The sequence below is a fragment of the Apteryx mantelli genome, chromosome Z (assembly GCF_036417845.1).
Source record: "Apteryx mantelli isolate bAptMan1 chromosome Z, bAptMan1.hap1, whole genome shotgun sequence".
NCBI lineage: Eukaryota > Metazoa > Chordata > Aves > Apterygiformes > Apterygidae > Apteryx > Apteryx mantelli.
The window spans coordinates 68,444,112-68,465,973 of record NC_090020.1 but is presented as its reverse complement, the minus strand read 5'-3'; the positions used below and the strand labels follow the sequence as shown (position 1 = coordinate 68,465,973).

Genomic DNA, 21,862 nt, shown 5'->3' with positions numbered 1-21,862 from the left:
AGGCCCGGGCAGGCCCGCCGCGACCCGCCGCTGGGGCCGCCCCGCCGCCCGCGCCCTCCCCGCAGCGCTGGGGGCGGCGGGAGGCCGCGCAGGCGGCGCCCCGCGGTGCCAGGACCCCCCCGGCCTGCGGCGACGGGGACCAGCAGGCCGCCGCCCCGCCCCGCCCCGGCCTCCCTCCGCCGCTCCGCTCTGCCCTCGCCGCCCCCCCCCCTCCGCTCGCCTTCGCGTTTCCTGTCTGGGCGGAGGAGGTTTGGCCCTGCGACGCCGCCGTCCCCCAGCGGCGACCGCAACCGTCATGGCGGCGGCTCTCTCAATGTCAGCGGCTCTGAGGCGCCTTGTTGCGGCCCGCCGGACTCCGGCCAGGTAACGGGGACCCCGGGCGCTCCGCCGTCCTGCCGGGGGGCCCCGCGGCAGGGGGCAACCCGGCAGCTGCGGCCCGCGGGGGCGGCTGCTCGTCCGAGGAGCCTGACCCGGGCCTAGGGCTGCGCTGGCAGGCGCCTGGGGCACTGCGCTGGCGGGGCGCCGCGCTCGGCCGGGGACAGGGCCGCGCTGCGAGCGGGCCCTCGCCGAGGCCATCCTTCGTGTGTGCAGGTGTCCCTGTCTCTCTGTGCTTTCTTCCCCGCTGTGACCGCCCGCCCGGCGTCCTTGCGGCGCCCGGAGGCCGGGAGCTGCTCGAAACAGCAGACAAGCCCCGCCGTGCCCGGCGTCGGTGCGCAGTGCTCGTCTGCTCCGCGGTGAGGAAGCCGGGGAGAGCGATGGCCCTTTCCAACACCATCGCGGTCTTCCCAGAGATCTGTTCCTCTTCTCCTTTTGCCATCTTCCGTACCCTGTCCCTTTTCCTCTTATTTTTCTCTCCAAGATCTGTTACTTCTTTTCAGAGGCTGTGCAGCTGCACCTTCACAGACTCTGGAGGTGTGTGCATGTGTTCTCTTCTATGCATATCACAGGGCTGAAGCATTTGTCAGACTTCCTTTTCTTGTCAGGAGAAAAAAAAATTATAGTTCAGTACAATTTACTATAGTTTGGGGGTTTTGTTTTTCTTTACTAGTTAAATCTTTAAATGTAAACCTGAGTAAAAGATAATTTTGGTAATTCTTTAAATCTGTGCATGTTTGTATATACGTAAACATACACGTAGAAAACTGTGTGAACACATATATAAGGCAAAAGAAAAACATGTTCTTGGCTATACTAACTTTTTGCTCTCATTTTATGCTCTGACTGGCCCACTGGTTACTGCTCCACCTTCTTGAAATGGTACCTGTTTTTCAGTGCTTGAAATTAATTCTCAGTTTGATTAAAAAAGCTTTGGAATCTGTGGATATCACAGAATCACATATGGGTTGAGGTTGGAAGGGACTTCTGGAGATCATCTAGTCCAAACCTCCTATTCAAGCAGGGTCACCTAGAGCATGTTATGATATGAGTTTAGGAATTTCTCCATGCTAACACAGAAACTTCTTGTTCATGTTTGACTGCTTGTTTCTGCTTTCCTTTTAGTCCTTTGTGATGTTGACACAACTGTTCCTTGTGCCATGTGGTAAATCAGATCAGCGAACTGATTCAGGTTAAAAATAATTTTGTTTGTTCGTTTTAAAGTTTTACCACATTACTTCTAAACAGTTATTCCGGAACAAATAATGGGATACAGCAGGGGTGGGAATGAACAGCATGGAGGCGTGAGGTACAGACTCTTAAGTTGGTGTTGCTTCCAGGAATAAGATCTCTGAAATGGTACCCAAGGTTCCTTATCTGGCACAGAAGGAGCCAGTAATATTAGTTAGAGATATTCGCTTGAGGGGATTTGAACTTGTGTTTCATGTTCCTGAGGAGAGTTGCCTGACCATAAATTTGCAGGTTTCTTGGAGAAGTGGAGAGGAGCACTGAGTCACTCCTATTAAGGTTTTATACATTTTTGCCGCCTTTGTATGTTGGAAGAGTAATAACAAAATTTTCCTTGGAACAAGGAAAAGATGATTCAGAATAAGGTGGTTAGTGGTTATGGCACTGTGAAGGAGCAGCCAAGGTTGTGATCCCTTGAATATTTTTTTGTAAAAGAATTATTTACTTGATGAAGTAGGCACCAAAACTTGCATCTTTCCCTTCTAAGTTAGTGTTTTATACTTAAAATGTTATTATTGCAACCTCTGTACTTGGAAGGGAGGATCAAGGTACATGACTTCAGAATGGAATTCATGACTCTAACTGTTGAAGTCAAGAAGGTGTCTGCTTGCAGCTCATAGTGAGGTAATAAAATTATGTAGAGGTGCAAGATGGAGGGTGGATCTTTTTGTTCTGCTCTTCCTATTGCTTCTTGTAAGCAGCTGCTTGTTTGTTTGTTAGCCTTTGTGGATATCTTTCTTAGGTATCTTATTATCCTTTGCATTTTACTAGAAGTCTAGATTTTGCCAGTGTCATGAATTTCAGTAAACAGGAGGATGCTTCAAGGCTTGGCACACAGTGTTGCAGTATTGTAAGTCTCATTTTTAGCTGTAGTGTTCTATGTTGCATCTTGCATCTCATTTTGTAAAAGGGAGATAAAGGAACTTTCCTACCTCACAGAATTATAAACTGTCTTATAATACAAACTACTTAGGCTTGTTTTCCAGTTGCAAGAATAAACAACTATCCAAAAGCCTACTTAGAGATATCAATGGCTTACAGCATACCTCGCACCTGGGTTTACAGATCTTGCGATCTTAGTTTCCTTTCAGGAAGCATTTTGACAGATACAGTTTGATACAAGTAGCTGCTTTGTTACAGCAAATTTAGATTATATTAATACAATCTTTGTCTATCTAATTAAATATGGGAGTAATCCAAATATTTGTCAATCTATAGAAAGAATATACTGTACGTATATGCTAGATAAGAACATCTACGTTTACTTTAGGATTCGTGTCTAATTAGAATTACTAAGAATAAAAGGTAATGCTGCTGTTCAGAGATGACTGTGAATAAGATGCTGGAGTTGTCAACAGTGAGGGCGTTTGGATGAATTTTCTGTCACTTTAGCACTTTTGTTTACTCAGTTTCAGAGTAAGGTTTGGGTCTAGTTTGATACAGCTTTGGTAAATTACAGATTCATGTTGTTTGCTTAAATTATCATACTGGAGTAATATAACTTATTCTTTGAGCATTGTGGAATTAAAGTCAAAACCTTCAAGCAATGGCTTTATTTGTAGTGGATTTTACAATGTTTTGAGTTGCACTTCTGATAGTTCTCTGATTTTTGGAACTTCAATTACAGAGTAATATGGCTGCCTTCTGATTTTTTGAAAACTTCACGAGATCACTCTTCAGTAGTCACAAGAGAGAGTCTACTCTGATTTCCATGAGTTATATTTGATTCTTATAGATATTATGACTTCCTCTGAGGAAAAGACTACATTTACCAGTGCATATTTAAGCACTTTAAAATATACTTGCCCAAGTTGCTTGATGATTCTGAACAGATGACTGTAAACACAATGAGGAAGTAAATATTCAGCCCTGAGTTAACAGAATGTGCTGCAGTATTTCTGATGCCTTTAGGAAGGAAGTTCAGAGTGCCTAGCTCTGAACTGAAGCAGCAGTCACTTGAGTCTGTCATTCATCTGCTTAGTGGTGAGCCAAATAGACTGTTAACAAGTGGCTTGAGCTGATCCAATAGGCAGTTCGACATTCTGTATGTTGCTTAGATCACAGTTTTGAAGAATAACACTTCTGTGTTGTAAGATCTGTCAAGGTTTCAGGAGGTTGAAAATATTAAACATGCTTTGCCAAGCTTTTCTAAGTTCAACCTCTTCAGGTAGAAAGATGCACTTTGTTTGTCTGTCCTACCTAATTACTTCCAATTGTATGAGCCAAAATTTGATTAAAGGGTGTAATTTAAATAATGCAGTTAAATTCCTACAAGATTCATGTGAATAGGAGACAAATAGGTATGTATGTCTTCATCTTGGGAAAGGTTGCGTTGGCACTTTGCATTATAGAATCTGGGTAGGTGGAGTTGGGAAAAGAGAACTTAAGTGATGTGTATTTGAAGAACAAGCAAATTTCTGCTCAATCCGCGAATCAGCCATTAGTTCCAAAACTGCTTAGTATTTCTTAGAATTACTTTATTTCCTGAGATACTGCAGTCAGGATACAAAAGTATAAATTTCTATTGCAGAAGCAGCATATTTTGTGTGTGCATTTGTAATATCTGGGCATGTAGTCCCTGCATTTCATAATAATGGATTATTCTTGTCACTTTTCAGTGATGGATGATGATTCTTTAAAATATATTGCTTGCCTGTTGTAATTCGGTTGTAAAGAGTCTGAGTGCAATCACAAATGTTTTGCTAGTTCATCATAAATGGACACCTGAGGTTATGAAAGTAAAGAATTCTGGACATTTGTGTAGTAGAAACCCTGTTATTCAATTCATGCCATACTTTTAAGAGAGTGAGGAAACCTGTAGTGCCATTTAAATCTTATTCTTCAGTTGACATGTGTCAAGTGATTGTGTTAGCAAGCAGGTTTGCTCAGAAAAAAAAAAAAAGGTTGGGGAAGCCATTTTTGTGGGAAAATAAAGGACTTGGAAAAGAAACCCAGCAAATTGTTCAATATCTATCTTGCTCTTTTGCCGGTAATAGAGAATATGTTCATTAAAATTTCAAAAAAAGTGTTTTTCCATCAAATTAACTTATCTCCTTTTTTGTGTTAATTTTTTTCCTAAAAATAGTATTGACATTTTTGTTGTGTGTCTTAAAACATGGCTACTTAGTAGACTTCCCGATCTAGATCTGTGTAGATCATAGAGCTACACAAAGATGCACAAAGCTTGTGTTATGCCTGGTTAATAGCAACACTATTTAGCCAGTGTTACAAGCACTTTTTTTCCTTTTCATTTCCTTCTGTTCATTACTAACTATGTAATTCTTGTTCCAGCAGCATGCCTGTCTTCATTTTTGGTTCTTCTATTCAGTCTAGAAATTCAATAGGAACTGTCTTCTCATACAACACTTTTTCAAAAATATAGTTTACTATGTCAAATTAATTCATTTTCATAATTGTTTTCTATATTGGAAAAGCTTTTAAGCTCAGTAATTAGAGAGTTGCTGAAAAGTCCATTTTTCCTGCTGCTAAGCTTGTTTGAATGTCTATTTTTATATGGTTATTTCTATATGTATTATCTGACTCTCAAGCCACTCCTTTAAGTTGTTTGTATAGTTTGGGGTATGTAAGTATGAAAACTTTGACTAGCCTTGTTAATTGAATTAACTGAAGTTACAGATTGAGTAAGCTCAGTTAGCTCAATGACTTGGTTACCTGTTCGTTATTACTTACCTGCAGACATGCTTTTTGTCAAAGTATTTTTGTAGGTAATACAAAAAACTTGACTCTTTTCCATAAGTCGTTTTCCCCTCACTGTGCAGTAGAAGAGATTAGAAAAGCTATTAGAAAAGCTGAATTTTTTTTCAATCATATTGTTTATTTTTTCATCCAGCCATAGTACATGTCAGCCATTTATATTATCTCACACAGCATATGAGAGTAAATGTGGTGTTGTCAGGTTCAGACACATCAGAAACAATGTTCATAAATATTTGATGGGAGGCTGTAAAGAGGACAGGGCCAGACAGTTCTCAGTGGTGTTCAGTGACAGGATGAGAGGCAATGGGCACAAACTGAAACACAGGAAATTCCACTTGAACATAAGAAAACACTTTTTTACTGTGAGCATGGTTGAACAAGTTGTCCAGAGAGGTTGTGGAGTCTCCATCACTGGAGATAATCAAAACTCTACAGGACATGGTCCTACTCTAACTGGCCCTGCTTGAACAGAGAGGTTGGACCAGATGATTTCCAGAGCTCTCTTCCAACTCCAACTATTCTGTGTTTCTGTGAAATTCTGCAGCACTGAACTTCATTGTAATTAATTCCAGTGGATAACTGCATTTGAAGTCACAGTCTAGATTAAAATTTGAAGACAAGACGAGGGGAAAAATTCTTTAAGAAGGTCTTGCCCTTGCTGTATAAGTGGTGTTTATACATAGTTTCGTTTTAGTTGTTTATAGGGGGAAAAAACTTTTAAAATATACATTCATCTTGAATTTTACAGTCATTCTTTTTTAATACATATCAGACAAAGTACAGTGTTGAATCAGATTATACTACTACACAATAGTACAACTGTGAACTGAAATGCAGAGTAAAGCTCCAGGGAGTTTCTTAGTTGTAAGATTGCTGGAGTGACGTGGAGCTATGGAACAGATTCAAGGTGAAAGATGTGGCAAGACAAACTGACATAGCAAGGAGAGGAAAAGATGGAATACACTGTATTTCTTACAGTTGATGAGGATAAGTATGAAATAAGACTCCAAGCAGCAGTGTTTGTCTGAACTTGCAGATAGGCTGAAGCAGTAGTTTGGGGGAAGTAGATGTTCCATATATCTCAGTGTGTAAGTCGTTTAAAACACATTCTCTTTGACTCTATCCACCCTGTTCAAGTAATGACTGTGTGGATAAGAGAGGGTCTAGCGGCCAAATCTTGCAGGTTCACTGTGACTGAAAACATGGTCAGTGGTTATGTTTTAATTGTCACTTGTCTCTTGAATGATGGTCTTTGTTTCTCATGAGGGAAGGACCTCTTGCTCCATCAGTTTTGCATGCTTTGAGGGAGCAAGGAGGATATTTCTGACGGGTGGGGCAACTTGAGTCCTTTTACAGTGTTTTATGTAGGATCTCAGATTGCTAGTTCATCCCTACTTGTTTCAGTCTTGTAAGACCTGGCTGAGGCCAACAGCATATTGGTGTAGTCATGACTGGTGTGTTATTCATGGACATGCACCTTTATTACTAGGTCATAGTGTCTCTGGTGAACCAGAACAGTGTTTTTGTTTCCTTGCTTTTGGTTTCCCTATTTGGCTTTATGAGCAGTAAGATGTAAGACTGCTCTTTGTTTCCTTTAGAATGGAAAGAAGAAGCTTTGAAAAGAAAAAAATGTTAGATGTAAAGAAACATTGGAACATTAGAATGTTGCTGTCAAAATGAGGATTTCTGCCTCAGCTGAGAAAAATGTTTGATTCTGTTGGAATATGTAGAACCTAGGATTTGAGAAATTAAAAAGTGAAAAATACCATGTATCATATAGTTTGGCGTTCTTTTAATGCACAACTTCTGTCTTCTAGTGAGCTAAGATCAAGATCATTATTGTACTTAGTGTAATATGAGATTTCCATAACATTTCTTAAAGTTCAGGTAGTTTCACTGTTGGTCTAGGTGAGGAATAGGGCAGGTAGAAGGAGTGAAAGTAAGAGGGTCAGGAGGGGAAAATAGGTTGGAACGGCCAAAGTTTGAGAAGGGGGGGAGGGAGAGACTTGTTGCTCTGGAAAAGTCTGTCTTTCTAATGTAATTACAGAAGAGTAAATAGACAGAGCAGGAGGTGATGACAGCAAAATGTTCCTGATGAGACTTCTTAAATTGCTGTTCATTGTTCAGCATGTAACTTGGAACAACTTATTTTAATTGCGTCTGGTTCCTTCCCTTTTGGCATTAGAAACCTAAAATACCCAAATGGGGAGGATGATGGACAGCATTTTAGCTAGAGAAGGTTTAATGAAGAAAATTACAAAGATGTTTAAGGTATGCTTTTATTGAAAGATAACCTTAGTAACTAAGCTATGTGCTCACTTCTGCACTAAAACAACTGAAAGGTTTTCTCACCAGCCTGTGGCAACTAATAGTTTTGGGCTGAGAACTGCTGGTCACTTACCTAAAGTTTGGCATATCTTTAAAAAAGCATTATTGCATGATAGAATAACTTTTCTTCTAAATCTGCTCATCTGAAAATTTAAATAACAGTGGAGATTTAAAAAAAAAAAATGTAGAACTGAAGTTCATATTCTAAACCAAAAAGACATAATCTTTTCCCTTAGTTGACTAAACAGTTTAAACTAGGTTCTGACATTGCATTTGAAAATTACACTTCTTCTGTTTAAAAAAAAAAAAAATCTTTTATGTCAGTATTTCCTGATACCAAATATGTGGTATGTTTAAGTTTGAAAGAAATGTATTTATATGGCTTGTTACAAGTAGTCTCAAAATTTAATTAATAACATCTATCTCAATAGCATGGTTCTGTGGCCTTTCACTCGCAACTAATCCCAACCAAAACCAGTATCTAGTATTTTGGAGGGGGGCAGGATAAGTGCAAATCAAATCAGCAGTAGGAATTATTAATCAATGTATTGATATGTCTCTCCCTTGACACTGTGGGTAATCTTACCCATTGGTATGTTAAGCACATGTTGATGAATGGTAAGGATGGAAGCACTTTTTACAGTCAGTTTAGACAGTCTCTTAAAACTTTCAGCTACATTTTCAATTTTGAACATTTTTTTTTGCTGATGTCTTTGTATAACTTACCCTATGGACAAATCATCTATTTAGTGTAGTAGTAATTTCTAATCATCCACAAACTTGTAACTGTTCTGTCATTTTTTTTAGATGGATCTATGAACCTTAAGAATGCTTGAAAATAGTGTTATGCATAAGGTAAATTTTTGGAGATGCAAAAAGAAGGTTGCTACTTAATTCTGTTTGGGAGTAGTCTTTTTATAGTATGCTTTGTTCTGATCTAGTATTAAGATCTTTAAGTACAGATATTTTTCTGCATCACAAACTGTGTGTTCATGGTTCTTTAAAAATGAACCAGGTCTGTCTGCAGCTTTTTTTTGTTACCATGAAGTCTGAAATTAAACTTGTAGTGTTCTGAGGAAAATTGGAAAAGAAAGGTATGCCTCTCCCCAGCAGCTATTGATTTTCCTTTGTTGATCAAATTGACTGTTTTAAGAAAGAAAAATTACATGTAATGGAACACTGAGAAGCTTATGTAGTTATCAGGGAAGCTTGAACCTACTCATAAGTAGTTTTTAAACTTGTTCCGACTTCTGTTATTTTAAAAACCCTCTTTTGTATTAACAGTTTCAGTAAATTTGTATAATCCTTTAGAGCTTATTTTTGTATTTTTTCCATGTACATGTTTTCATTCTCATGAGAATGATGCAGTGAATTTCAGTATGCTTTTTAAAACTTTGCTTTCCTGTAAGAAATTAGAACTGAGTGTATTACAAAGCATATGACCAAACTGTCTAGAGATCTAATAAGAGATGCTGTTAGGCTAGCAGGAGGCAAGCTGAATAGTTAATATCACCTTCTTAATAATGCAGTTGAAGTTATAAAATGGGAAGTGATGTTTTGTTACAGAGCTGGCTGACAAATTTTTCCTAAGAAATGAATTGTGTACTTCTGTCTGAGTTTCAAAGTGCAGTTTTTTCTTCCTGGCGGTATTACAGTATATTTAGGTACCGTTTTGTTAACAAGCCACTTTCTAGCTGCAGTAATTTGTGTCTGTCTTAGTCTCCCCTTGACCTGTGCCTGATGCTGAGGAAGTAAATTAACTTTTGACTAAACTAGACAGACTGTAGGCAGCTCCAGAATGTGTGTGGGCAAACACTTCTTGCAGCTGCTTATTCTTGTAGTGTTAACATGGAAAATCTTATGAACGGCTTCTATTAGTTGAGTTTTCAAAATAAGATTTAATGTATTTTATATAAAATAATTGAAGACCTTGCTTTTATGAGTTTATACTCAACATGCGTATACTTTTTCTGATTGTCCTTTGCTATCAGTCTAAATAATGTCCTACCATATGTTCATGATGCCATTTGTATTAATGTCCAAAATCAAAATTTCATTGCAGAGAATAATTGTTTTAAATTTTTCCTCATTCCCACCTATTTCAATAGTTTTAATTATTTGAGATCTTAATGGAGATCTTAATTTGTTTCCTCTGTATTAAAAAAAAAAGATGATTGAGACATCTTAACTTATTAATGTTCAGAAATACCCTTCTTGATTATAAAATTAGAGATGTTTTAGCTATTTAAAGACCCAACCATAAACAAATGGCTTGCTACTTTCAGTAGAACCATGATCTTTTCAAATTAAGAAAAAAAAACAGAGCTGATCTTCATGCAGTAGTTTTGACTAGTCTCTTGTGTGTTCAAGGAGTATTTGTGTGTTCTGCATAAGTTTTCTGAAGGGAAATTTTGCAGCAGTGTTCTGTTGTATGTCAACGTTGATTGTGCTTAACGAGAGAAAGAGACAAATAATCTGAATGTTGTCTGAACTGGAATTCAAGAATAAGTTTTATGTCTTAAGCGCTAGTTTTGCCTTAAGGGTTTATTCCACTTTAGAAAGGACTGAGCAACAGCAAGACTGGTAGTCTTTCAGAGAGCTAATAGCTGCTCAGACAGTAAGAATATGGAGAAAGACTACAAAGGGGAAAGAATAGTACTACGGAGGAGGAGAGGGTCAATGTATAAATAAGAGTACAAGAGAACACACAAATGTGGTAGCTGATAGTCATTTTTATTTTCAAAGGTGATTTCTCCAATAATGTTTGTTAGGTGTGTTTACAGTAATAAAATAGCTGTAAATGGAAAGAAGAAAAAATAATTATGGAACAACATGGCAGTCAAGCTTTCTTTCAAAACAGAGTTCACTTAAGTAATTTGGCAATTTCATGAAAATGATCTTGTACCATGCAATAATTTATCCCTCACCAGTTTAAAGAGATGCTGTCCCAAGACTGCAGATGTTTATATACTGCTTCATAGAAGAAACTATTTTTTTTTTCATGAACTGGTTACGTGTAATTTTGTTACTTGCACTTGCACGTAGAATAGCTTTTAAATGTTTGATATAACAATTTTTGTAAGACTGCAGTTGGAAACACTGATAATAGGTCACTTACATTGCAGTCAGCCACTTGTTTCAAGCCAAAGGTAAGTGTGCATTGTACAAGCTAATTATCACTTTGGCCCACAACAAAAAAAAATTTCAAGATGAGTATATCTTTAAAGGGTATGTGATTTAAAGTTGGTCATTACATAGAGACTACATGAAAGTATTAAGTCTTATGGTTTGGTTGCAAAGTAATGAGGCTAAAAAAACAAATGCAAATATATAGCAAGCACATGATGAAACTGAATCTAATAGGAATTAATGATTAGCATGGTGTCAGGGAGCAGCAAGGGCTGGCTGCTCCTGAAGCTCAGCTGGGAGCTGAAGGTGACCTCAGCATGGGCAGTGTCCTCACAGTTCCACATCATCTAAACATGGGCAGAGCTGGATGCTCGTACTAGGGTCCATCAGCACAGTCCTAGACAAGGCAAATTGATGAACCAGGTACAGAGTCCATCTAGGGAGTCCAGTGAAAAGCAAAAGGAGATGGGGCCAGAGACAGGATTGGAGACAAGCTACAGGGTGGGTCCAAAGTCCCTCCAGGTGACAGGGTCAAAACAAGACTGGAGCCAAGCTACAACGTCTGCCTGAGGGGTCCAGGCAGGAGATAGGTCCAGGGCTGGAGACAGGTATGCTTAACGATGTCGCACAGGCAAGGACTGAAGGCCCAGGCCCTTAGCTCCTTAAATGGAGCTCCTGGGCCACAGGCAGGGGGTGAAGGCCCTGGGTCAGGTGGTTGGGGCGTTAAGGCCTGTTAGTGCCTTCAGAGTCCTGACACGTGGTCTGACAGAGTTCAGTCTTCAGGCTGTTAAGCTGGCTTGAAAACTCAAATGATAATTATTCATGCCGGTAAGACTGCACCATTGGTGCATTTTCTCCTGATATAATTCACTAGGTAAAGAATGTTGAAATAACACAGTAGTTGTTCCACTCAGAGGTATGTGAAATGCAGGATTTGGGAATAAGTCAACAAAAGAATAATGTGGACAGACAGAAGAATTAAAAATGGGCTGTGGTGTAATTAAGGTGTGTGATATAATGGAGAGTAGCTAAGGCAGGTGGTAATGCTAGAATGGTAGCAGTTCAGAGTGCAGTTAAAGACAAAAGCTGAACATCAGGAAGGAAATTGAAGAGAGGAAAGTGGCTCAGACAAGACAAAGGTAATGAAATAAAATCATTCCCAATAATATTAGCCATTCCCTTTTAGAACAAGCGCTGAGAGCATATAGATCTGGAAAGTGACTTTCTTCTACATGTTGTGTTCCGTTTGTGAGGCGTTTGACTGTCTCTGACTGATTTTTGTGAAGTACTACAAACATAAATGAGTAGATAGCTCTTAAATTTTTTCATAGCTGCCCAATGATTGAGGCTTGCTAGCCAAATAGATGCATTGGCTTCTTTTGTGAACTGTTATAAACCAAGATGTAATTTTTCAGTAGCACTTGAAGGGATTTTCTACTCTAGTTTAGTTAAATAATTTACAGTTGAAATGTTTGAGGGCATTAAAATAAGAAAGAAGTTGCCTTAATTTATATGCCATGTTTTATAGACCTTGCCATTACCTTGAGATTAATAGAATATGTATTACTTAAACCTCTAAACTCCATCAAATAGGAAGGCTAAATCAAGAGGAAAGGATAGGGATGGAGTACAGGACTGTACTGTGTCCTAAAACAATTTGAATAAAGATTTCTGTGTGTTTGCATTTTTTGTTTAATTTTACATAATTCAAATGCCCTTATTCAAAATGCATAGATTTCCCTAAGACAGAGGTGGGTTGTGGAACATTAGTTTCATTCCTCACAGTTTTGGAATTAAACCCTTTGACTTTTGTTCTTCTTTTTATAAAGAGAGTACAGTTTTTAGTCATTGTCTAGTTATATGAATGCCTGAATGTGGATGTGTGGGGAGAAGTTTGACATTTAGAAAGCACAGACAGAGCAAATATGTCACCTGTGTATTTTTGTCTTTATTCCCTACACAGCTTTTCCCTCTTCCTTTTTAGCTTTTTTAGGCTTTCTAACTAGATAATGTGAAATTCTGTTGATAGTTGATATGGCCATGTCAGCTTTTCTTTAATATTATTTGCCTTCCAGCTGACTTGCCTCCAGGAGATTTCCATTGGTCCACAGGGAGTCTGCCCTCCTAGGATTGTGATCTGAGGTTAATTTCTAGGATTAAGTCTTCTGGTTTAGAGAGTAGCATGTAATGAAATTGCTGATCAGCAACGTGTAACAGATGGCAGTAGTTCAGAGCTTCCCTGTCACCTGACAATTGGACATCTTATAGATTACACTATACACCAAATGTCCTTACATAATGAGTCGTATGACCCCTACTACAAAAACTTTTAAATGATCTTTGGTCCTTTTATTCTTAATGTGGTAAGCCCCTCTCTTGAAAGTGTTTCGGGTCTATTCCCTGCTGTTTGTCATAAGCAACTGGCATACTAGGAATACTGGGGTCTAGAAGCACTTACGTGACTTTGTTCAGAACGCCCCAGTTTAGTTTCAAGTAAGAACAGAGTTGATGTTCAAGATGATCGAGAAACAATGTGGTATCAGTCTGGGCCTAGCTCAGAGCTGGTTCAAGAGGTGGAACCCTCATTTGCCCAGGTGCTGAAATGACCCCGAGATAGCTCTCTGGGCTCTTGCCCACTGTGTTCCTCAACTCAAGCTGTTTTCATTGGGCTTGCAGCGTGCAGGCACCCATCTGATTAATTCTCCTATAAAGCAGAGTGCTCAACAGCATACTGCAGATACTTGGGTGGCTCTGCAGGAGCAGGTTGGGCTTGCCTGTGCTCCTTATTTGGCCATCGCTGAGTCTCCTGAAATCCGTACTGCTCTTTGTTGCATTTCTAGTGATGTCAGCTTAATTAGCTGGCTGGAGGGCAGTTTAAATGGGCCCTGTTTCAGTCAGGGGCAGTGCAGGCCTGGCACTAAGTCAGAGCTAAGCTTCCTCTCCTTGTTGGCCCTGGCAAGCTGTTTTAATGAGGGAGACTGGTGGTGGGCGACACAAGCCGAACTGTGTCTCTGCACAGAACTGGCTTTTGTCTTCAGGACTTAGCTAGGGCCCTTCTTAGCATGGAAGTGGCTATACTGCTCTGGTCCTAATGTAGTTGTAGAGGGAGTACACTTGTGTTTGTTTGCATGGTTCAACTGGCTGTCTGCAGACATGCCACTAGCATTTCTCTATCCGTGGGATAATTAAAGTACAACCCAAAATAACTAAAATTTGACTGTTTACTACTTTAAAAAATTAGTACTTAAAAATATTACATGAGTTGAATTCCAAAGGCAGATGAACTTAACATTTGGCTTTGAAAATTGGTGCTAAGTTGCAAGCCGCAAGTCAAATGCTAAAAGTTTTCTTGTTTATTTAGTACATTTAGATGACTAGTGCTTGATTTCATAATGCAGCCTTGCCTAACAGAAAAGCACAATCAGTCCCTGCCTCTCTCTCTCCAAATCCATACCTGGAATATATATATATTTTTTGTATATGAGCTTTTTAGCAGGTAGAAGTAGTGTTTATATAATGTTTCTATTTCAATTTCAATCTTTTTTGCCACTTAATATGGGAATTTCTATAGTTTAGATTAAATAGGTCAGTATTCCTTTCATCCATTCAGAAACATAATTTACTGTGTTTATCATTTAGCATAATTTTTCAGGCAAAGAAAAATGATGTGCCAGTGTTGCCTGAGAATGTAACTATTTATAAATGGGGAACTTGCCTCTCCTCCAAACCCCAAAGTTATTCATGCAGTTCATACCACAAAATAGAACTACATGGTACTACATGGTCTCCATATACACTGTTTGGCATTATAAACGTGCATATTTTGTTTATGTTGGGATGGATGTTGTAAGAATAAGAAATATATTCTGGTAAAAATAAAATGTCTGTGATTCTGATAAGTCATGGTCACTAATTACAGTTTTACAATAGTAAATCTACTACCAAGGAAGTATTATGCCACTTATTTAAGATCATTTCCCACAAGTTCAACTTTAGAAGCTTTCTGTATAAAAATGCATTATATTGGGGCTGCATACCATGATCTGTAACATATCTAATATGATAGGGCAGGCAATCATTAACGTCTTTATTTTAGCTGAAAGAACATTATACTAATTTGTTTTTAGTCTTCTTAATTGCAGCATGTGACTAAGTTGGATGTTACAGAAGTTCTGAGCTGACAGTTTTTTCCATGTTCTTCATTTTTATTCATAATTTCAATGTTTTTATGGTGGCTATACACTATGAAGCATTCCTGTTAAATGCCATAACATTAAAAAATGTTGGTTTTCCAAGAATGATTATCTGTACTATATATTAGAGGGTTCAGTACTGAATTCTGCATATATGTATATGTACACATATTGGTGCTGTGGTTGTTCAGGATCAATATACTTAAAGCTCCGCTTAGACTTATTTTTAATGAGTGCCTTTATGTTCCATGAGGCTTTCTTTAAGTTTTTTTTTCACCTCTCTGTTGCGATCTGATTACTGGTGCTGTGATAGCTAATTTTCTTTAACATATCTCCAACAGCTGACCAAAAGGGGGTGCTAATAGATCAAACAGTTGGATGCGTTGCATATAGAGGTTAAGTAGTTTTTTTTTTTTTTCAATGAGTTCAATCTTAACTACTAGATTAGATCACATAAATACAAGCTTTTGCATCTGAGCACTTTGTAATGTGCCAGTAGCAATGTTGTTCTTCATGGAAGCAAATTCATGCCTTCTAAACATGGCTGCTTTTCACCTTCCATTAGATTTCAGGAGGATTCTTTGTTACACTTCCACAGGTTCTGTATCAGTCACTTCCTTTGGTACGACTTCAGTTACTTTTTCTGCTTATATAGTTAAATAAACGAAAGCAAACAGAAGTAAGCATAAGTTATTTGGCATAAATTTAAGAACTTCAACTTTGTTGAATTTTAGAAATTGCATACAGACATCCAAAATTGTCAAGATAATTATTTAGGCCAGATGCCTTAATTTTCTAATATGTCTGTAAAAATTATTGTTAATATTTTTCAAACTTAATGATTGAATTGCATTCTGAAGTCTTCATCCAAATATCACAAAAGACTTGCTGTCTGTTTTTGACTGAATTCTCCTGTTCAGGAGAACTGCTTAATGGGGTCAACAGAACTAAGGCCTCCACAGTTAATGTAAGAAGGGAAGAGGAGACATACAAGAAGGTCCCTGGAAAATGGGGAACTCTGCTCTTCCCTTATCATGGGAGAAGATTGTCAGGAGAACTGAAAGTAGTATAAGTGTTGTAGCTAGGATTGGAGAATTTCAAATGGCATCTTAATGGACCTCTCCTTTTCTGTAGCAGAGATGCAGAAGCTATTTGTGACTATGTTAAGAACAGCAACTGACTATGAAAAGGGAGTACTTTCTTCCAATGGAAGACACATGTTTGGTTGATCACAGGATTTGTTTTTCCAAAATACACAAAACGTACAGAAATCTTTGAGCTCTATAAACTCATATTGTGTAGTGTAGCATTCACCATTCATTCATTCATTCATCCTTACTGAACTAATGTATTGATATTTTTACAAATATTTAACAAGAAGAACATGTACTGTATTCTTTGCTGAGTTTCCATTCTTGTTGTGCTATTCATTAGAAAAGAAATTTAAGTTTACTGTGAGACTCTAAAACAACAAATTATAGCCATAACCCAGTCTGGATGTAAAGTTCAGCTCTTACAATGTCTTTCTTAAGAAATGCATACTATGGAAGAAAAAGTGACTTAACCTTTTTTAAATTTCCAAGACTGAAGTCTAGAAATGTAATTAAAATGTATAGACGCATAGTAGATATAAAAGCAAAGTTCATGCCAAAGCTGTACTGTAATTAGACTGACGTTAAAGACAAAATTGCATTATACAGAATTATATTTTAAGTGAACTGTTCAAATGATTATAATTAAATGATAATAAGTGAGATCCTTAGATGGTGATAATGTAAAATGATTATACTGAAATGTATAGATCAAGTTTAAAGAGTTTACAGTGTTCAACACAATGCTGGAGGGGAGGGGGGAGAAAGTACCTCTTTTATAATTACAAACCAAACAACATATTGACTGCTTTGAGCGGTGGTCTCCATTTGCAGCAAAAAGAGCTACTATATGGTCATGCTGTTTGCCATGTTAGTGGAAACACAAAGATACCTCCTTATTTGTGTGACAGACTAATGTATAAAGAACAAACAAGAAAGCTATGTTCCTTTAAGAGGAGTATACTGGGGGAGAAGGGAGTGTAATGCCAGATATATCTGAAGGAAGAGGCACAGAAAGACAGACTTCAGCAGGAGGAAAACTTAACTGTCTCAGTTTCTGCTGTTTTAAGTTTAGCATCTTAGCCAGCCATATAGCCTGGCCTCCTTGATTACAGAAAGAGAAACAATTTAGATGCGGGTTTGTGCAGGGTTTTGCTACAACCCAGGAAGCCACAGAGTTGATTAGCCTCAAACTAAGCTTTTGGGAAAGGACCTGCCTGCAAGATCATAATGGACAGGGGTGATGTTTTTTATAAAACTTTTTTTACTTTTGTCTGACCAATTGATTTTTATTTTTTGTTTTAAAAGGCTAATGATTCTAATAAAACCTGGGGTTTGCATTTAAAAGCTTTTTTGTACATCACGGGGGAGCTCACTATAAGAAAAATATTAGGGCAAATCTGTGACCAAGCTTTGGTCAGCTTGGAGTCCCACCATACTTTGCATATTAGATGGTAACCGGGAAGGTAGTTTGATCTGTATTTTGAATGGGAGATCAACAAACCTAGAAGATAAGAGCTTATTACTGTTAGCTGTTATGTCTAAAAATTTCTGTATAGTTTCTGCACTTTAGTATTATATTGCTGGTCTATTTATCATTATTTAAAGTATTTTTGTAGTGCAATAATTTTAAATCAGAGGTAAGAACAGGGTAAGAAATGTAACTTTTTGCTCTTAAGACCTCAGTCCAGGATGTTTAGGCAGGAAAAAAAAATGCATAAGCATTCAGGAAAGGGTAAAGTGGGGCAAAGTGAAGCCAGAGATGGGCATTATGCTTACAGAGAGAAAGGAGGAAAACAGATTACCTTTCTAGAGGCTGGTAGTAGAGGAAAGGAGGGGAGCTATGTGAGGATGGAACTGTAAAAAAGTATATTTTATACTTCTGAAAGTATATCTGATGCAATTAAAAGCTACCAAGGGTCAGAGGGTATGTGGGCAAAGGCAAATATTAGTTGGAAATTTAGTGAGAATGACTTTAGCAGTGGGGATGGAATAAAAGATTTAAATGGAGTAGTCATATAAGTGATTTAGACAGTACATTCATTTACTTTGAAGGTAAAATAGGAAAAATAGTGTTGTCAAGATTATATGATTTCTAAGGGAAAATTTGAATGGCAAAATGAGAGTTATTGTTGCGCAAGTTTGAGAAGAGAGGTTTGAAAATGAGTTTTGTTTGCTTGTTGTCTCTTCAGTTTAGTGTCTCTTCAGTTAAGGGACAAATTTACAGTGAAATGTTGAAAAATAAACAAGTGCTTTGGGAATTAAGTAAGACTTTCTATTAACTTTTAAATAGTGATATTTTAGATCACCTGATATTTCAAAGTTGCAGCCATTTCTAAGTTCCATGTTACTTTCCTGTGAAAGATCCAACAAATGGAAATATCAACAGCCTATCATCTTTAAAGGAAAACTGGCATTGTATATGTTCTTACACTAAGAGACTGCCATGGACTTGTATTTCAGATTCCTAGTCTATTCTCAATGTCTGTTTTCAAACAATTTTCAAATAGAAAGTTCTTAAGAAAAGTATATTCTTTCTAACTCATAGTAATCCAGGGATGGAGAGAAGGCTGGGTATGAGGAATCCATACAAGATTGCAAATTCCAATGACAGATCTTTTCAAAATTGTGTACTACAAGAAAAACAAATTTGAAAAATGATGAAGAGGAGCAGAAACTGATCTAGGTTAATAAACCATCTGTTGGCTTTTGTAGAAGAGCTAAAACATGATGGAAATCCATAACATCTGATGCCTTGCAATTTATCCCAGTTGACAGAGATGTCTTGTGCAAAAAATCGCTCAGAGCGATTCTGCCAACCTTAATCTGACTGGATTTCTACACGTGTCTGTTCTAACTATAATAAACTATTAACTATAATAGCATGAAATCTTTTTGACTTTTTTTCCTGCAAAGACAGAATTTTCAACTGAAGAGTCACGTGAGTAAAACCTAAGTCAAATGCTGTACTGCTCAGTGGAAATCATTTTAGAAGGCTGTGGCAGTTATACTTTTCAAAACCAGTTAAAACCTTTCCAGATTAACCCCCCGCTCCCAACTCAAACTGAAATATGCTCAATTTTACTCGTTACATTTATATTGCAAGAAAAAAGTGTGACTCTGATCAGCATAATTACTCAAATTCTAACATATTCAACCCTTTACATATTCATCAGCCCTTGCTACAGAGTAAGGTTCAGAGAACTTCTTGATTCATATCTTAGATTACTTTCCATCCAGAAAGGATCAGTTTGATTGCATAACCCAATATGCTGCTTTGACCATAGATAAAGTAGTACAGTGAACAGACCATCATGTGAGGGTCTAGAGTAACTGCAGAATACTACTCTGATGCTAAAATTCTGGGAAGGGAGTAGGGATGGAGTTGAAACTCATTTTCCTATAAAATATTTTGCCTTGTTTGAGGTTGAAAATTGTATGGCTTAAGCTCCTTGCCTTTGGAACTCAAGTATTGTGCTGCTATATGAGACGGGTAACTTCTCCTTGGGTGTGTTTTTGAAGAAGGACCATCTAGAAGCCATTCCTTTATAGCATATTGCGGTATCAGTCCACCCTATTTTTATTAAGTATTTGCTTTTTATGTACAAATTAAAAATGACAGCTTTGTTGCGCTAGAAGCAATCTGGGACTGGTGTGTAATTGTCATGATAGTCAAGAGATTTTGTGCTAACAGAGTACTCATCATTTGTATGTTTGTGAAATTCTTGTGCTCCCTTGCTTCTTTGAAAACTTGATCTTTTTCTTCTAAGTACCCTTACAGACAAATCCTGCCAGTTTGAACAGGAATTAGCGGTGTCCGTGTCACAAAGTTGGGTGATTTTATAAACTTTGTGCTCTTTGAATTCATTTTTCACAATATGGAGTCTTTTTGTTGTTGTTGTTAATAGTAAATGAAATGTAATGTAGCTGAATGCAATCTGTTTTAGAAGTATAGATTTGTGGAAATCTGCATTTGAAGTATTACTGAACTGAACTTTATTACACTTACTTAGTTTTAAAAGATTCAGGTGGCTTGCTTTATACTCGCTAATTTTGAATTGCTTCCTAGGGTAGAGTTTACATCTACAACTTTACAACTTTACCACTCTAATATTTTCTGAAAATTTGATGTTCAATGAGTTAAGGTATTAAATGCAGTACAGCTATTCTGTTATTACTTATATTATGAGTGATTATATTTTGAAGTGATGAAGTTCATATTTTCAAATGCATTCTCACCAGAATCAACAAAGATTGGAGCAGGATCTGAAGGTTAGAAGACGTGGGTAGATGAATGTGTTAATGGGCTGTACCCTGATTACATTTTCCATCTTCTCATGGCTTAGTAGAATGCTATTGAAGATATGCTCTTTTAATTCTACAGTTTGTGAATGATCATGCGCAAGTTATCTGGTCCTGATACACCTTTAAAATTACTGACGATTTAACATTTACAGGTCATTTTGGGAGTTATGGTTCAGAGAGTATTGCAAGTTTTCTGAAAGTTCTGTAGTTGTGCTTTTAGAAAATGTGGGGTTTTTGAAGGTGCTTGTATTATATGGCTGGTTTCTTCAAAAATTTGATAGCTGTTACCAATAGTGTTAAATTACTAGAAGGACAGTTTTAAGGACCCTGTAGGCAAAGTCTTAAAGTTCATTTTCATCTGCAAGTGTGACTTCCCAAGTTAGGTTATCTTCTGAAGAACAGCTGAAACTAAAGTGGCTTTGTCTTTCTTACTGTTTGGTTTTGTATATTCTTGTGCTTTTGTGCCTCATTTGTTTAAAATGACCTTAATTAAACATGAAGCACACTAGAGAGTTGTGCTGTTTGGCTTGTTTCACTTGCTGTTGAGTTATTTTGTCAAAGATGATTTGCACTCAAAAGGTCCAATCCTGACATCAGTGACATATTGAAAATTAATGGCAAATTTTATTTCTTAATCCAGTGATGTGGGATTGGGCTCCATGTTCCCAGCTATACCTTACAGGTTTAGTAATTGTGCTAAAAGATGAATCATATTTCTTGGAAGCTAATAAGCTGACCCATACTGGTATAGAAATGAAGCAAAATAATTGTGAGATTTGCCCATTCAAAGACAGAACACTTAGAATTATCAGTTTAGGTTGTTTTTTCTTTTTAATTTGGTAATATTCTGTCATTAAAGTGTAGAACTGGAGCTTTACCATTACAAATAGATTTAGGATTTTTTTCCTCTGATGCCATCGTTTTAAGGATCAGAGTTCCAGAGTGCTTGCAGCAGCCTTGTATTTTTCTGTCTGTTCGTGACAAACCAGCTACTGTACATTCATATAGAGCAGTACAGTCCTTGCCACTGGCAGTCTCTCTGTGACAGAGAGCCTGTAGGCTGACATAAAGTGCAGCCTGTTGTGAACTGCTAAGTGGGAGTCTGCCAAAAACTCAGCAGACAGAACTAATTGGGGAGAAAAAGGATTTTTGTGCCCTCATCTCTCCCTCTTCAATTTTTTTTACAAGACGGATATTGTTAAAGTAACTTGTTTATGTAAGATTTGTCTGCCTCTATTTTCTCATTGCATGAATCATTTTTTAACTTCAAGTCTTGCACCGCAGGTCACTGAGCACTTCCACATGGCGGCTGGCACAGAACCAAACTCAAGACACGCAACTCATCACAGTTGATGAAAAATTGGTAAGGGTTTTCTCCTGCGTACTGCTATGATACAGCCTTCAGGGTTATTTCTGCACAATAGGCATTCAGTATGGTATTCTGCGCTCCTCTAGGAAAGCCGTATAAATATGAAC

The 21,862-nt window shown here is 37.8% G+C and overlaps 1 protein-coding gene across 1 annotated transcript in view; it reads left to right on the top strand.

The window, feature by feature from the left end:
- The first annotated feature begins 228 nt into the window (after positions 1 to 228).
- The window catches only part of NDUFS4 (NADH:ubiquinone oxidoreductase subunit S4), a 47,770-nt gene continuing 26,136 nt past the window's right edge, over positions 229 to 21,862 (top strand). The window contains exons 1-2 of the mRNA XM_067315142.1: positions 229 to 363; positions 21,671 to 21,749. Coding sequence (XP_067171243.1) covers positions 296 to 363; positions 21,671 to 21,749 — 147 coding nt within the window. The 5' untranslated portion in view covers positions 229 to 295. The remainder of the gene's footprint in view (positions 364 to 21,670; positions 21,750 to 21,862) is intronic.